The sequence below is a fragment of the Callospermophilus lateralis genome, chromosome 15, assembly GCF_048772815.1.
Source record: "Callospermophilus lateralis isolate mCalLat2 chromosome 15, mCalLat2.hap1, whole genome shotgun sequence".
Classification (NCBI taxonomy): Eukaryota; Metazoa; Chordata; class Mammalia; order Rodentia; family Sciuridae; genus Callospermophilus; species Callospermophilus lateralis.
In genome coordinates this window covers 20,112,665-20,131,272 of record NC_135319.1, presented here as the reverse complement: position 1 = coordinate 20,131,272, position 18,608 = coordinate 20,112,665, and the positions used below count along the sequence as shown (strand labels likewise).

The following is an 18,608-nucleotide window of genomic DNA, read 5'->3' as shown; positions in this document are numbered from 1 at the left end:
GTACCCATACTGGAACATGAGACTGATCAAATTATATTATGTCAATGTATTATTGTGGCATGTTGAATCTCAGTATTGGGGATAATTATAAGGCACCAATAAGAAAGACAAAAAAGAAAAAACCCTGTAACAAACAGATATTTACTGAACACCCTACCTGACAACAGCAGAATGCATTTTTTTTTCAAATTCACATGGAAGATTCATCTTAGTAGATCACATGTTAAGCCACAAAACAGAAACACACACACATACACACACACACACACACACACACGCACAAGTAATTGGCATGAGGATAGTCATTCAGTCACCTGAAGTATATTTCCTTATCATAATGAAAAAAAAACCCTCAAAACAACCAAAAAGAGACCTTGAAAATTCATAAGCAGGCAGAAATTAAACAATTGAACTGTGTACTATTAAATAGTCAATGTCTCAAAGAATAAATCAAAAAAGAGATTGGAAAGTACCTGAGATAAATAAATAAAAATAAAAACATAACGTAGGAAAACATGGAATGAAGCTAAAGCAGTTCTAAGATGACAATCTATAGCTATAAACAAATACATTTAAAAGTAAAAAGATTTATCCATAAATTAACTTTACTATTTATGGAAAAATAAAATTAAATTCAAAGCTAGTGAAAAAAATGAAGTAGAAAAGATTTTAGAGAAGAGATAAATAAAATAGAGAATCAACATTATAACAGCATTATTGCCAATTTTATAGAAATTAACAGCATACAATGGATATCTAGGCTAACAAATTGTATGCCTAGATGAAATGGTATTTTTTCTAAAAACACCAAATCTACCTAAAGTAAGTCATGAAAACAAATAGAAAATGTGAATAGACCTGTAACTTTTAAAAGATTATAATAAAAATCTACATTTCAACCCCCCCCCCCAAAAAAAAGGCTACCTGGATTGACTGATAAATTCTAGAAAACATTCAGGAAGAAATTTCAACATTTTTTTTTCCTAAACTTTTCCAAAAATTGAAGATGAGGAGAAAAATCTCAGACTCATTCTATGAGGCAGTCTCACCCTAACACCAGAGTCAAATAAAGACATTTGAGGAATGTACAGACCAACAGTCCCTCTGAACATAGATATAATAACTTTAACAAAATACCAGGTGGAATGTATGAAATTAATTCAGAAGCACACTAAAAGGCTTATACATTGTGGGATTTATTTTCACAATGCAAAGATGGTTCTACAAAAAAAAAAAAATAGTGTATGCACCTCATTATTGAAATGAAGGAAAAAAAAAACCTATACCAATTGATGAAGGAGAAAAACATGTGGAAAAAAATCCCGCACATTTCTTTGTAAAAAACGGTTATGACTAAAGAAAGATATTTTCCATATCGAAGGCTAGATATGAAAGACATTCAGCTAGCATGCTCAATGGTGAAAGACTAAAAAATGGTGAAAGCCTTTCTCCTAAGATCCAGATAACCTCAATGTTGCCTGCCACTATCACTTTTCTTCAACATAATATTGATAGCTCAAACCAAAGAAAGTAAGGAAGAAAACAAAATAAGATAAATTCAAATTATAAAGGCAGAATAAGGTTATTACTCTTTGTGGATGATATTCTTATAAGTGAAAATCTGAAAATTTCACTAAACAGTCTTTTGAATCTAATAAACAAATTCAGCAAACTAACAGGACACAAATTTAAAATACACAAACCAGTTACATTTCCAAATCTTAACAATGAAGCATCCAAAAAGAAAATTAAGAAAACTATTTCATTTATAAATACATCCAGCTGGGAAAAATACTTATGAATAAATAAATAAATAAATGAATTTATGAGTAAATAAATAAATAAAAGACATGTAGATGGAAAACTAATAATACATTGCTGAAATAATTTAGACATAAAGTAATGGGAAAATATCACATTTTAGGGATTAGAAGACAAATTTGTCAAGATGACAACACCAGTCAAAACTATCTAAAGGTTTAATGCATCTTCATTAAAATCCCAATGGTATTTTTTTTTCAGAAGTAGAAATACTCATCCAGAAATTTATATAGAATATCAAAGTGCTATAATATACTTTAAAAGACCAGTACTAATTGGAGTATGCACATTTTCTGATTCAAAATTTATTACAAAATTAATCAAAACACTGTAGTAATTTGCATGAAAATAGTCATGCAGACCAATGATCAAAATAGAAAGCCCAGAAATATTTATATAATAATAAATAATTATATATTTTTCATTTTATTATGATGTGTCTTGGAAAGCTTCTCATTTTAATGGGTATAAGTGAGGTCCTATAAGCCTCCTGTATGTGGATATCTATCTCATTTTGGAGTGGGAAAAGTTTTCTGTAACTATCTCATGAAAAATGCTCTTTATGCTTCTAGTCTTTATCTCCATGTTCTCTTTCTATCCCAATGATTCTCAGTTTTGGCCTTTTAAAGTTGTCCTACAGTTCTTGTATATTCTGGTTGTGTTTTACCCCTTTTATTGCATTTTGTATACTCAGAATCATATACCATGTCTTCAAGGCTTGAAGTTCTGCCTTCAAGGGCTGAGGCTTTATTTTCTATGCATTCTAATTGTTAGTGGTGCCTTCAAGTGAATTTTTAATTTAATTGATTGTGTATTTCTTCTAGGTGTTTTTTTTAACTATTTCTATTTCTTTAGTATTAATATCCTGTAACTGCTCTTTAATTTCTTCCTTAGATTTAATTTTCATTAATTGAACTTTTTTTTTTTTTTTTTTGCAGGGGGTTACCAGGGATTGAATTTAGGGACACTAGACTAGTGAGCCGCATCCCCAGCCTCAGGAACAGACAAACAAATCTCCCCAAAAAATCCAAATTGCTCAACAAAGAATCCCACTGATTGAAAGGTGGATGAAATCCCAGAGAAAGACTGTAAAAATCTGCTTATTAAGATGTTCAGTTAACTAAGTGCATGCCTGTAATCTCAGAGGCTTAGGAGGCTGAGGCAGGAGGATGCTGAGTTCTAAACCAGCTTCAGCAAAAATGAGGCACTAAGCAACTCAGTGAGACCCCATCTCTAAATAAAATACAAAATAGGGCTGGGAATGAGATATTCAAACCCCTAAAAGACAACAAGTATCAGCCAAGATTATTATATCCAGAAAAACTCAGTTTCAAATTTGAGGGGGAAAAGTCATCTTTCTATGAAAAGAACTAAAGGAATTCATGAACACTGAGCTGGCACTGTTAAAGAATACTGTGTGCACACAAAGGAAATAAAAAACAATTCCCAAAGTTCTCAAACAGAGGAAGGTCAATAGAAGAATAACACATTAAATGTGAATCAAGACAGGATAAAATATAGCAAAAAATCAAAATGGCAGGAAACCACATGCATATATTAATATTAACACTGAATGTTAATAGTTTCAACTCCACAATTAAAATATACAGGTTAACAGAATGGACAGCATGTACAGTCAGAAAAATGAGAAATTATACTCGATTTATGTATGATATATCAAAGTACATACATGCATTTTACTGTAATGTAAAACTACTTAAACAAACAAAAATTTAAAAATCAATATTCAACTATATACTTACTATTCATAAGAGAATCATCTTAAAGGCAAAGGCATCTACAAGCTTAGGGAAAAGGATAGAAAAAATATTTCATGCAACAAACCACAAGCAAGAGTAACTATTCTCATATCTGTCAAAGATGATTTCAAGCAAAGAAGAGACAAGGAAGGCCACTACATTCTGGTTAAGGGAACAATTCAACAGGAAGATAGAGCAATACTAAACATTTATTCCCCAAATGTCAACATACCCAATTACATAAATAAAAATGCTCCATGACATAAACCCCACAGAGGCCACAACATAATAATGACAAATAATTTTAATACGCCCTTATCATCAATAGATAGGTCAACAACATATAAACTCAATAAAGATCTCAATCTAGATAAAAAGCATTAATCAAATCAACCAACCTAATGAACATCTACCAAATATTCTATGCCAAAACAGCTGAATTTACCTTCTTCTCAGTCATAATAGAACTTTTTACAAAACAAACCATTTTCTAGGCCAAAAAGCAAATCTTTTCCTTTTTCTCATTCAAATATTTTATTATTATTATTATTATTATTATTATTATTATTAATGTTTTTCTTTGGGTTTTGTGATGGCTCCTCTGACCCAGCTCCCACAAAGGAGGCACGGCAGGCAAGGAAAAGAATACTCTCCTCAAACCTGGTTTTATTTGGGAGAAGCCAAATCTTATCAAATACAAAAATAATCTATAGAATCCCATGTATCTTCTCAGATCAAAATGGAATGAAACTAGAAATTGACAACAAAAAGTAATAAAATCCATATAAACACATGGATATTGAACAATACTCTTAGAAATGAATGGAGAACAGAGATACAGATCAAAATCTCTGCGACAGTACCTATCAAAATCTCTGGGAAAGTACCAAAGCATTTTTTTTTTTTTGTAGTGGAGATTGAATCCAGGACATTTAATACCTGAGTCAAATATCCAGCCCTTGTTAGTTTTGAGTGTGTGTCTTGCTAAGTTGCTGGAGCTGTCTTCAAAATTGTGATCCTCCAACCCTAGACTACCAAATTGCTGAGATTACAGGCATGCACCATCATGCCTACATGAAAGTGGTTCTAAGGGGAAACTTTATAGAATCGAGTGCCTACATTAAAAAAAAAAATTATTGAGATTCCAAGTAAATAACCCTATGTTCTACCTTAAGGCCTTAGAAAAAGAAGAAAAAACTAACTCCAATAGCAGTAGAAGTCAGAAAATAATTAAGATCAGAGAAGAAATTAAAATTGATAAGAAATAATTACACAGAATCAATACAACAAAGAGTTTGTTCTTTGAAAAGATAAATAAGACTGGCAAAACTTCAGCCAAACTACTCAAAAGAAAGTGAGAAGACCCAAATAAACAAAATCAGAGATGAAAAAGAAGATATCATCACAGACTCTTCCGAAATCCATATTTTATCAGAACCTATTTAGAAAATTTATACTTCATGAACTGGAAAATCTGAAGACATTGACCATTTTTTTAGACACATATGGCCTACCCACATTTAATTGTGAAGATCTAGAAAATCTAGGCATATCAATATCAAGTCATGAAATTGAAGCAGAAATTAAAAGCCTTCCAAAAAGAAAAGACCAGGACCTGATGGATTCTCAGCCAGATTCTACTAGACCTTCATAGAGGAATTAAAACCATTCTTTCTTAAAGCATTCCATAAAATTGAAATGAAGAGAACACCCCCAAATGCTTTTTTATGAAGCCAGTACCACTCAGATACCAAAACCAGATGAAGGTGCATCAAGGAAGAAAACTACAAATATGCCTAATGAATATAGGTATAAAAATCATTAATAAAATATTAGTAAACTGCATTCTAAACACATAAAAAAATACACCTTGATCAAGTTGGTTTCATTCCAGGAATGAAAGATTGGTTCAACATATTCAAAACATTAAATATAATTGAACACTTAAGCAGAATTAAGCACAAGAATTTTATGATCATCTCAAAAAACACAGAAAAGGCCTTCAGCACTCATTAATGGTAAAGCTAGGGATTGAAAGAACTTTCCTTAATATTATAAAGGTGATTTATTACAAACTCAAAGCTAACAACATATTAAATGGAGAAAAACTAAAACTGTTTCCTCAAAAACCAGGAACAAGATGAACTGTCTATTCTCAGCACTCCTATTAAATATAATACAATAAAACATTATCCAGAGGGATCAGGCAAGAAAAGAAAAACAAAAGGATAAAAATAGGAAAAGAAATTAAACTATCTCTTCTTACCAAAGAGATGATCCTCCATCTAGAAGACCCTCAAAACTCCACTAGAAAACTTTTAGAGCTTATAAATGAGTTCAGCAATGTAGCAGGATAGAAGATTAGCATCCATAAAAGGACAGCTTTCCTACTCCAACAGTAATTCAGCCAAGGAAGAAATCAGGAAAACCATTCTATTCACAATAACCTCAAAAAATATGCATATATGCTTGTTAATTAATTTAATGAAGGGGGTAGAAGATATCTACAGTGAAAATTATAGAAACCAGAAGAAAGGAATTGAAGGAGACCTTAGAATTGTTAAAGATAGCCCATTTCTTGGATAGGCAGAATTAATATTGAAAAAATGGCCATACTACCAAAAGCAATATATAGATTCAATGCAAGTCCCATCAAAATAACAATAAAATTCTTCACAGAATTAGAAAAATAATTTTTAAATTCATTGGGAGAATAAGAGACCCAGAATAGCCAAAGAAATAATAAGCAAGAAAAGTGAAGCAGGAGGCATCATATACCTGATCTGAAATTATACAACAGGAATTGAATGGTACTGAAATAAAAACAGACATACAGTCCGATGGTACAGAATAGAAGACACAGAGACAAACCTACACATTGGCAGTCATCTGATCCTTCACAAAGGTGCCAAAAGACAGCGTTTATAACAAATGGTGCTGGGTAAATTGATTATGTGTAGAATGAAACTAGACACTTATCTCTCATCCTGCACAAAAATCAATTCAAAATGGATCAAAGTCCTAGGAATTAGACCAGAAACTATGCATCTCCTAGAAGAAAATTTGGGGTCAACATTCCAGCTTATAGGCACAGGCAACAACTTTCTCAATGGGACCCCCAAAACTCAAGAAGTAATGCCAAGAGTTAATAAATGGGATGGCATCGAATTAAAAAGCTTCTCCATGGAAAATCAAATAAGAATGTGAAGACAGAACCTATATAAAATTGGAGAAAATGTTTGCTAGCTACTCTTCTAACAGAGATTAATATCTAGAACATACAAAGAACCACCATATGTTCCAACTATACATTTCCTCTATATTTTATCTTGAAGAATTAGAGTCCTCATGCCATAGTGATGCATGCATGCCCATGTTTACGGCAGCACAATACACATTAGTCAAGTTATTGAACTAGCCTAGGTGAATGGGTTAAGAAAACGTGGCATATATACCCAATGGAGTTTTATTCAGCCATAAAGAAAATGAAACTATGGCATTTGCAAGAAAATAGATGAAATTAGAGACTGTTGTGCCAAGTAAAATAAGTCAAACTCAGAAAGTTAAGGGTCATATGTTTTCTGAAATATGAGGAACCTAGAGAGGAGAAAGGAAGAGAAAGGTGGGAACAGATTTTATAAAAGTCAAAGGGAGATCAGATGAGAAAATGGTCCAATGGGTAGGAGTTGAGGCGGGGAGGGGCATGTGCTGGTTAGTGATATTGGCCAAATTACATCCTTATATTGTGTATAGTGTGCTTGTATAAATATGTACCAACAAATGACCATATTTCAGAAAGAAAATAAAAAGTATGAGAAAGAAAACCCACAAATTGTAAGAGAATATTTGCAAATCCTATAACTCATATGGGGTAAGAATCCAGAAAATATAAAGTCCCACAACTCAGCAATAAAAAGCAAACAACAATCAATAAAGAACAAGAAAGAAATGAACAAAAGACTTGCATAGACATTTCTCTGAAGGAGATACATAAATAGCTAAGAAACACATAAAAAGATAATATACATATTTATTAGACAAATGCCAAGGAAAATCACAATGAGATATATAATTCCATATCCATTGGAAAGGCTATTATAAAAAGCAAATAAATAAATACAACAAAAGAAAACAAAGACAGTGGGTTTGGGGAAGGAATGTAAAATAATACAACCATGGTGGAAACAATTTGACATTTCCTGAAAAGGCTAAACGCAGAATCACCATATGATCCAGCAATATGACTCTTGGACTATCCCCAAAAGAAGTGAGATCAGACTCACATAGACCCATATACGATTTTTCATTTCAGCATTATTCACAATAGCCAAGTGTAGAAAAAACTCAATTATCCATCTTGAGATGACGGGTCAACAACATGAACATACAATGGGATATTATTCAGCCATAACCATGGATGACATTCTGATGGATGCTATACTGCAGGAACCTTGAAAACATTGTACTTAGTGAAATATGCTAGACATAAAAGCCAAAAGACCCACTTATACAATATCTAAAATGGGACAATTATAGATGCAAATTATAGAGTGGAGGTAATCAAGGTGTTATAGTCTAAATCTTGAATGTCCCCCAAAGGCCATGTGCTGAAGAGCTATTTCTCATTCTGTGGTGCTATTGGAAGGTGGTGGACCATTGAGGATGTGGGGTCCAGGGGAAGAAAGTTTGGTCCCTGGGGCTGTGTAAGGACAGGGATGTTGGGACCCCAGCCACTCCCCATTTTGCCCTTTGCTTGCTGGTTGGCATGAGGTGAGTGGGTTCTTTGTGCTGTGCACTCCTGATGATATGCTACACTGCCACAGACCCAAAGCAATAGGGCCAAGAGACTGAACCTCTGAAAACATGAACCAAAATAAACTTTTCTTCATTTAAGTTGATTATCTCAGGTATTTTGTTACAATGGAAAGCTAACTAATGGGGGTGGGGGAAATGAATGATCAAAATAGGCTTTCCCTGTCGGTGAAGGGTCTCAGACAACCTGGCTTGGCCTGAACCCTGGTCTTTTTCCCTGCTAGATCAGCAGAGGTGCTCTGAAGCCCACCCCCAGCCTTTGCAGGAGGGATGTAGGAAGAGAGCTATAGCTTGAAGGAGCCAGGACTCCATCAAGAGCCCTGAGAGCGCTGGGAGCACTTTAGCTATGTCTCTGCTTAGCCTGGAAATGCACATCATACTCATCCTCTGTTGTTGCATCTAGTCGACCAACTTTCCCTTCATCCTCATCTCACCTGGCAAGGGGGGTACAAAGACAATCATGTTACAGTGAGAGATTCTGAATCACAAAAGGATGAGGCTGATTTCCCAGGACTCCATAGGTAATGAGTGACTCCATGGCTGGGCTGCTTTTCTCAAAGAGCCACAGAGCCCCCACACATGAGGTCCTCATCCAGGTAGCCCTGGGAGAAAGATGTCCTCACCCTCCAAGTCCTTGTCACCATGCTGGCCCTGCAAGGTACCAAGCCCCTTCCAACAGAGATGGCTCACGGGGAAAGGGTGTGCTATTTCCCTCAGGCTGAGGGACTCCTCCCTGGCTCACGGTGACCAGAATCAAGGCTGCCACCTCTGAAAGCATGGGTAGGAAATGGACGAGCAGGGGCTCCTCCTCAGACAGGATTCTGTTGAGGCTTGTAGGAGTGACAATTGGAAATTCAGACATTAGGAACTGAGGGAGATCCAGCAGATCTCCTCAATCCTGGAGGCTGACCTGGTATACACAGGGGACTTAAGCTTCTTCCTTTCTTTCCTGGCTTCCCAATCTGGATAATGTTCAGACCCTTCAGCTCATGTTCCAACCCCAGCCAAGTGTGGCCTGATTACCTGGGCACGTCTTCTGGCATTGAGGATGCCTTGTGGGATCCGTGTGAGGCAATGCCTGAGGTTGCAAGTGAGGACCTTCTTTACTCGGGAAACCATTTCTCTGGCCCTCTCTAGGACCCTACCTTATTCATATATTTTTGCAGAAAGGTAAGGGGAGAATCTCTAATTTTCTGATGTTCTGCAGCAAAGCAGCTATGGTTGACCTTAAGCAAATCACTGAACCACTTCCATTCTCAATATAACCCTCCTAAAATGTGGGGATTGACATGCCTCCTCAAACTGTTAGAGTATCAATTTTTAGTACTTTCTCTGCCATAAGCAAGTACTTCATTAAGGTTATTTAACACCAGCACTTATGCCGATGGCCCTTCCATACAACTCAAGGCTGGGCCGAACCCCCACTATCCTCACAACAATCTTAGAGAAGTGGATAAGGCACTTACCACAGGGCAGCTGAGAAACCCAAAGAATCACAGCTACTCTCTGAAAGGACTGGTCCAAACCACTTCTCCAGAACCAAACAACCACTCACCCTTACCTTTCTAGACAGCCAACAGGTGCCTAAGGCACCATCTAGCTTCCCCAGGACAATACTGAGATAGAGTCACCTGCTCTTGTCAGTGCAGGTGCCTTGGATGGTAACATGGGGGAAGGAAGAAGCAAACATGAGAGGCAGAAAAGCTCAGGACATTCTGAATAGTGGCACTGGGAGAGTGCCCAGCAGAAGCCACAGTGCACTCTCTCCAGAATAATCAGCAGTGAGCCCTACACATGGCTGAGGGTGAATCCTAGCCATCACCTGACTGAGAGGCACGTAGGAGCAAGATCTGGGCCAGTGAGATCTGCTGGAGGGGCAGAGCCATCCAGGACCCTCCTTATAGGCAGTAAGTAAGATGCTGAGGATCATGCCTGGGGTCTGACCACAGACGACCCTGCTTGTCCTCTTCCAGAGTCTGCAATTTTTAAGGCCATGTTCTGACCATAGTGACTGGAACCTAAAAGCAAACCCCCCTGGGGTATCTGGGGACAGAACCAGAGGGCCACTCACTTGTCCAAGATGAAGTAGAGGTCAAACACACCCTGGCATTCATTTTTTGTTTTCCTCTGTGGCCATCGTTGCCATCCACCAGGACTTTGGCGGTGGTGGTAGCTTCTTGAGCCCTTGCCCACATGGTGAAATATTCTCCAGCCAGCGCCATGATGCTGTAGGCTCCCTGCTCTCAAAAGGGATGGTGGCAGAAGCAGCAGTAGCAGAAAGAGTGCAGTGCAAGGCAGCCAGGAATTGTGGATCACCATTTTCTTGATGTCCCTGTGAACTTAATTGCATTTAGCTCTCTGTACAGGTTTACAGGTACGCTGGGCACTATCCACCTCTGGCTTCCTTTTCTGCCACCTCCACCTGTACCCAGGGATCATAGCCCCTATGGACCATTGCTCTATCACCAATGATCACTACAGAACTCTACCAGGTACCTACTCAGAGCACAGGGACTGGGGAAGCAGCAGCTCTGAGTATTCTGCTACCAGCTGCCTGCACAGCCCTTCCCCCACTCTGGGACAGAATTTTCTGTGCTTATGATTGACAGGAAGGTTGACATGGTGACTTTGTGACCTGAACTCTGCTCAATACCCTTCATATAGACCATACCAAATAGCAGTCACTGGATCCTTGAAGGGTGTGTAAGATAAAAATCTCCTTGTCCCACAACCCATCTCCTTACAGCTGGTCCTTAAGGGGTCACCTAAAGGAAATCAGGATTTAGTTAACCAAAGAGGATAGCTGAAGATCAAGACATCACTGTGGGTGAGGAGTCAGGAACTGGGAGGCCAGTGGGTTGGAAATGGAGGGGCCATTTGTGTGAACCCTGAAGTCAGCCATGAGATGGCAGGATCTAGAAGGCGATGAACACTGTGTGCTCTTGCCTAAGTCCTCTTAGAATAGGTCAGTCCCATTATCCACTGCCTGGTAACAAGCACATAAACTCAGTGACAAGAACAATTTTGTTGTGCTCACAGTTTCTGTGAATCAGACAGGTGGGGATGGCAAATTAGAGAGGGGTCCCCAAGAGGTACCTTATGGGGAGATTTGAGCATCAGGGAAAGATTTGGGTGACTGGTGACTGGAGGTCAGTATTGGCTTTCCCACTCTCCTATATGACACCTGGGTAGGGTGACTCCAAATCAGGTCTCTACCATCCCCAGAGACCCTAAGTGTGGCCTTTGATTATGACTCAATTTTCCTCTTGGCACGAGCTTTCAAGGTGGGTGCACTGTTTTTATGGTAGCCCAGAGGTCTGAACTCAGAGCTCAAAATATTTGTAGTGAGCAAGATAGAAATTGTAGCTCCCTCTATGACATCACCTCAGAAGTCACATACTGTCACTTCCACTGTATTCTGGTCAAAGCAGTCACTGACCTGTCAAGGTTCAGATGGAGCCACACAGACCCCTGCCACACAGACTTCCTTCACAGGAGGCGTGTGGGTGGAAGGACACACCCAGTGCTTTGACCCTAAGGCAGCGCAGCACTTGGACCCTGGAGTGAGGCACAGTGTGGGGAAACAGGGGTGCAGTGCTCGCATTGAAAAGGAATTCTGAAACCGCAGATCGTGAAGGGAAACAGCTTTAGAAATACCTTGATCAATTTTATTTTCTTTGAGTTTATATTCATAAAGGTTTTGTATGCTTAAAAACGCTTCCTTAATAGCTGTAAAAGAGACCTCAATGTGTATAACATAAAATTAATAAGTGATAAAAGTATTGAGTTCTGAGATTTTTTGTTTATTCCTTTTGTGTTAACTTTAAAAGAACAAACTATCTTGAAAAAATAATATTTTAGAGTTGATGAAATCTGGTATACTCCCCCAACAGCATCTCAGGGTCCCCTTACTTTTCACACGTAATGAGCCTTGATGCTGTCATGGTTTCATCCATTGTGCTTTTGATTAGACATCTCACTGTGGACTGAATTTGCCTTTCCTACTTCCTGATGGTCTACTGCATGACACTTGGTCATTCATGTTTCCCCCTTTATTGCAAAGCTTATCCACATATTCATGTCCCTTCTCTGACTGGGGCGTTTATCCTTTTCATATTGGTCATTAACATCTGCATTCTTGTAACTAATTATCAACTGTTGCAGTTATCTTCTACCAGTGTGTGGCTATTTTTCACTTTACAATTTTGAAATAGAGCACAGACTCTTAATTGATTGCAGAATGCTTGTGTTGGGATGAGTGTCCCCCAAAAGTTCAAGTGTTAAAAGATTAGCCTATAAAATGGCCCTATTGAGAGATGGTGGGACCTCCAGGTGATTGGGTCTAGTAGGAGTCACTAGATCACTGTGGACAGACCATTTTAGGGGACTGTGGGACCCCCATACTTTCCTTACTTTTGCTGGCTCATGATATAAGCCATTCCACCAGATACTATCATTTCCCAATACTACACATATCTTTGGGCCACCTGATCACAGATGGGAATTTCCAGAACAGTGATCCCAAATGAACCTTATTGTCCTCTTAAGGCTATATTGTTACAGTAACAAGAAAGTAATACAAAATAATAATTTGCAATAAATTATTATTTTCCATCCTGACCCCATACCACCTGCCCTAGGCATTTATGCTCTGGACATCTTCAGATTATCCTAGGTTATGGAACTTGCCCCAGTCTGGCAAAGTGCTTCCATACCACAACTGTGGGGCAGGAATGGGACTGCGAAGAGGCTGAGAAATAGTGCGACCTCTCAGTGAAGACCTGTACCCAGCTCCCCTGGCTGTTCTCAGTCTGGGTGGGAGGATAAAGAACTGCTGCTGCCCTTGGGAGGCATGTAGGGGTCAGCCTGCACCACAAAGTGGTTGCCAATGGTGCTCAGGGGCACCATAGTATTATGAGCCTAGGGTCAAGGTGTACTGGTCAAGAGAAAAGATATGTGGTCTTCAGGTCCCACAGCTGTGAACTGAATTCACATGCACCTGAGTGTGCCACTGATATCTGGTTCTGACAATGATTTCAGCCTGCTGGGGGTGGCTGACATGGGTCACAAGAATTGTGTCTTGTGGCAAGCTAGATCAGCAGCCAAGGGAGCCCTGCACCACATTGAGGGGGAGTTTTGGGTTCCCAGATCCTGGGGTCCCTCTCTGCCCAGTTCTGCTCACAAGTCAGTCCTGATGCAAAGACTGCAGACCAATGGGCTGCTCAGAAACACCACCCTGGAGGTGGGAAGAGCCAGAAAGGAAGGTCCTGGCCAACCTGAGAGAATGCTCCTGGGCCAAATGCAGAATTGTGTGCTCAGAGTCTCCTTTCTGTCCTTGAAAATGTTGGCTGAGCAGCCAAGTAAGATGTGCCTTTGGGTGCTGCCTGTCAGAGCCAATAGAGGGGTGTGGGCAGAGGAATACATCTCGCTTCTTTCCCCCTCTCTTTCCTTTTCTCCTGTCACTTATTTTCACACAAATCTTTTTTTCTCCCTCCTATGTTGACTTTCTGGTCTATATTTCTTGCATCCAGCCATCCAGGTAGGCATCCCTCTACTCATGGTGCACGCTCCCCATTATCAGCCAGGACTTGTGTGGGTGCTAGGAAGAGAACACCACACCTGACCAAGATCCTTTTGTCAACAGATTATTTCCAAGATCTAGATGAAGCTAAATTATTTCTAAAGATCTGTCCAATGCCTCTCATGGGAAAAATGTATAAATGATAAATCTGAGTTATAAAGATAAAAGGAACAAGGAAACCCAGTTTTGGAGAAAAAATGTTGATAGAATTTTTTGTGTGTTTGTTTTAACTTTTTGCCTTCTAGGCACCCTCAGGGCACCAGTAAGCTGATCCTTACAGGAACAGTTAGGAGACACTGGCACCCACTCCTGCCTCCTGGGACAGCTGCGCAGTACCATGTTATGGGGCCCTGAGGGAGCAGGGTTCACAGATGGGTTGTGGGAAGGCACTGGGAGTCTGGGGCTATGCACTTGAAGCCTTGGTATGAGTAGGAAGAAAATAACACTAAAAAATTTTTAAAATAAATGCCTGTCAGTGCCACCAATGTACAGACATTAAGTGACATAATTACTATTGAATTAGACTTCAGATATTTCATAGCAATAAATGTGGCAATTGAAATTAATATTTTGTATACATTCAGTAGGAGGATCAATGTGGAAATATTTCATGTTAATATGAAAGATTGTCCAATCAAATCCTAAGTGAAGAAATCCAGAAAAGCAAGTTTGTTGAATTTTTGAGAAATAAAGAAGGAATGGATATGAGGCCATATTTCATTCCTTGTTAAAACTTTAATCTTGTCAGAGAGACACAATTTTATTTTTCATGATAATTTTGTGATATTTTATGATATATATCTTGTATATATTAAAACACACTCAAACATGTAGGTAAGTTGATTGTTTTTGAAGAGGTTCCTTACCAGCTGAGGCATAATGCTTTTGTTTTTTGGAAATAATTTAACATTATCTTGTAGTTTATTGTGACTTTAACAATAATTCAGCGAATTTAATTTTTCATTTAATACAGTTAGGGAAATTCAGCAATCAGTAAACTATACAAACTGAGCAGAAATTAAATAGGATAGAGGTCACTTGCAATGAGTTTAATGAAAATTTTGCTCAGTTAGTTCAAAGAATCGTGGACATATTCCTAGGTATGTACGGGGAACTTTGATTTGAGAGACTATTTTCTAAATTGAAAAGTTCTAGAGTCTTTATGTTATCTAACCAGCAACCTCCAGTGAGACAGAATTCCCAAGGGGACAGTGTAAGAGATGATTTTCAATGATTTAGATTCACATTTCTGCTTTGCTTACCACAGATTTCTTTTTCAGAAATTCAGTAGATGACGACATTTACTTAAAACACGTAACCACAATATATTTTAAAAAGAAGTAATTCTTCAGCTTCAATGCTTTGAAATTAATTTTCCTTAAGTAGTCTAAACCTCTGGAAGAATGCTATTGTCCTTCTATTCTTCAATGACACTATTGCTGCCAGAGGTGAGATTCTGAACAAGCAGTCTGAAGTATAACCCAAGGTCTTTTCCCAGGTACTTGGCAAACAGAGCTGTGACCATTGACTTGAGATCTACTTTTCTTCACTAACAGTGCTAGAAGCATGAGCTGCCAGTTCTTGGTACCAGTCATGACTAGAGAGGGTGTTTTGTCTGGGGTGAGGAGGAGGGAGCACCTTCACTCTGCTAAGAGAAAGACCCTGAAGATGGTTAGGGTGGTGGCTGTTCGGGAAAGGAAGAGCACTGTATGAGTAGTCAGGGCTCCTGAACCAGACAACACATTGACAGTAGGTGGCATGACTGGTCATGGGAGAGGCCACAGGTGTCTACAGTGGTCATGGGAGAGGCCACAGGTATCAAGGAAGATCTAGATGAAGTTTCTAGATAGAAGACACACAAAAGTCTAATATTGATCTCTAGGGGGATAAAAGGACCAAGAGTCTCTACACAAGGAATAGATGAGCATTAGGAGGCATCAGGTGCTCCCTGCAAACACGCCACATTAGACTCACATCAATTTCTAATTTGAGGGGTTTTCTACTTGCAGTTTGTCAGAGTAGATAGAGTTTGGAGGACATCCTTTGAAGTTACTCTGTGATTTTTACCTGATCCATGTGACAGAGGAGACCCTTGGGGAGGTTCTGAATGACATGCAAACATTTTGGGCGAGTCTATATGTTCTTCCCCTTTTCTTCCTCTTCCTCTTCATTATTATTAGTTCTTCTTGACTTTTTTCCTCCTTCTTCCTTCCCATTATTGGTATTTTATCTTTGTTTCCCCCACTTCCACCTCTTTCTCCTTATTATTTTATCTGTGTCTCCTTTTTCCAATCTGTCCTCTTTCATCTTATTAAAGCATAGAAGCTGTCATTGATGGAGCATGAACTTGGGAAGGATATCTATCTTCAAATTTGATGGTGTCCAAGGTCTCAGAAAGCTGGTATGTTGTGCTGGTTTAGCAAGAAGGAAGGTGGCAAGTTGAAAATGCACTTGATTCTAGATACACAGCTTCCCTCATGTCATTGTTTTGAAATCAAGTCTGTTAAGCCTCTGAAATACATTAAGTTGTGAATAAATTATTTTCTTATGTGGATTATTATCTTAATATCATAAGCATCCTGACACCCAATATTTCCTCCTGCTAGAAGATCACATGTACTCATTTTACTGCTGAGGAAAGAAGAGTTAAATCTCTACCTCTGGGCACTATGGATGATTCTGTCCTGGGGACCTATGTCTGGGGTTGGCAAAGATTTCTGAGGTGTGAAAACAGCACAGTAATAGAAATTTCTTCTACATAAGAAATAAAATTGAAACAGTAAAATATTCTTTTGTTTTTATTTCATTTATTTTGAATTTGCATGTTTTTACTGACATAGAAAGCAAAGATGGTACAGAACATGAGCATCATGCCTAAACTCAAAAAGAAAGAGTTCATAATAAGTTTAATTTTACTTAAATGGTATGGTCAGAAAGAGCAGCTAAACTAGGGTAAAGAAATTGTTGGTTTTCATAGAAGTGCTCCTTCATGAGACACATTAGTTCCAAGAAGGTGCCCTCACATATCAAGGAGACTATAGAGATACTGAGAGATTAGAGATGGACTGAAGACTGCTTCTTGATTTTTGGATCTGAGAGCTCTAGAGTTGAAGTGTCCCAGGAATGACATATAGCTGCCTCTCCTTTAAAAACTACAGAGCATTTCTAAACAGACAACAAGCCTGTTATAAAAATTGAAGAGCAAGCATTAAACTTAGTTCTATCATTAGAAAAATGTCTCTTGAAAGTGTCTCTGAGCATGGAGCTTCAGTGGGCATGGTTCCTCTGCTGGAGATGGCAGAGCACCATTCCAGCCCTCTGACCCAGCCTGTGGTTCACATCCATGATGAGGAAATCAACAAGTATTGAGCTGTGGTTCTGCCCTTTGGGAAGGGGAAACTCAGTTCTCCAGGCCTCGGGAAGCTGGAATCATCCAGAAAGCCAGGACACCTACTCTCCTCTAAGAAGCATAGATGGTGAGACCTTTGAGATACTTGGAGCTCACTCTTTCCAGCCTACAGAGGGAAATCAGGGATGTGGGGAGTTGGATGCTCTGTTGGGAGAGCCAGCAGGGACGCAGCTTAGTTCTTGTCTCTTCATCCTAGCAATGCAGACTAAACCCTCACAAATCATCCATGCCTGGATGCTCCTGAAGGGTCAATGTATCCCCTCCATTCCCAAAATGATATTCCCAAGGCCCCTTGCTCATTGATGATTCCATTGAGGCTCAGCATCTCCAGCCACTTTGGGTGCTGCCTAGGGCAGAAGCTGCCCACAGAAAGATCTTGTGCAGAAGGTGACTGATGCTATAGGATCTGTCCTACCCCGTGATCCCTGGGTGGGGCAGGAAAGACCAACAAAGGGGCCTCATTGTGAGGTCCACACTAGGCACTTCACATTCGTCAATCATTTTATTCCAACAGGACTACGGGATATAAATACTTAATTTTCATCTATCTGCAGAAGGAGCTTAGTTTAGACAGGTTTGTGGTTTTTCTAAAACCATTTCTCAGAATGAATGTTTCTAGATCAAACTCCTTGACCCCTAACTCTCAGATCCCATTCCCAACATAGTCATGGGGTATCCTGGGTCATTCATGAATAGTAAATTAGGGCCTGTCTTGGATTCCCTGCTTTAAACTACAACTTAACCTATTCCTAATCATAAACACACACACACACACACACACACACACACACACACACACCACACACCAATTTTCCATGTGTAGGATTTTGTGATTTTTTCACTGCCTTATCTCAGAACCTAAGACTTATTAGTGTGACTTCCCTGAGTACTTGGCTAGCCTATTTGTGGCTCTCCTTTCTTATCAGTTAAAAATGACACCACTTTGTGCCATGAAGATTTATTGTGAAGATCACACTGTGGCCTGCTGCCCTGGACAGAGCCCCTCTGCACACCATGCCCACTCTGGAGAGGCACACCACACCTGCCAGGCGGTTTGTTATTCATCAAAGTGTGGCTCTGTAGCCCAACATCAAGGTACCTATAGGTTTGATGCTGTTGTCACCAATAAAGTGGGACATTGCCGCTTCTATCTAGGGACAATAATCAGGACCTGGTATAACGTCACCAAGGCCAATAAGGGCCTGGTTACTCCACAGGTATCTCT

At 39.1% G+C, this 18,608-nt stretch overlaps 1 protein-coding gene across 1 annotated transcript in view; it reads right to left on the bottom strand.

Annotated features, from left to right (window-relative positions):
* Antxrl (ANTXR like) overlaps positions 1-10,712 on the bottom strand; it is a 37,744-nt gene extending 27,032 nt beyond the window's left edge. The window contains exon 1 of the mRNA XM_076835199.1: positions 10,465-10,712. Within this exon, the coding sequence (XP_076691314.1) occupies positions 10,465-10,712 (248 nt within the window). The remainder of the gene's footprint in view (positions 1-10,464) is intronic.
* Between the last annotated feature and the right edge of the window lie 7,896 nt (positions 10,713-18,608).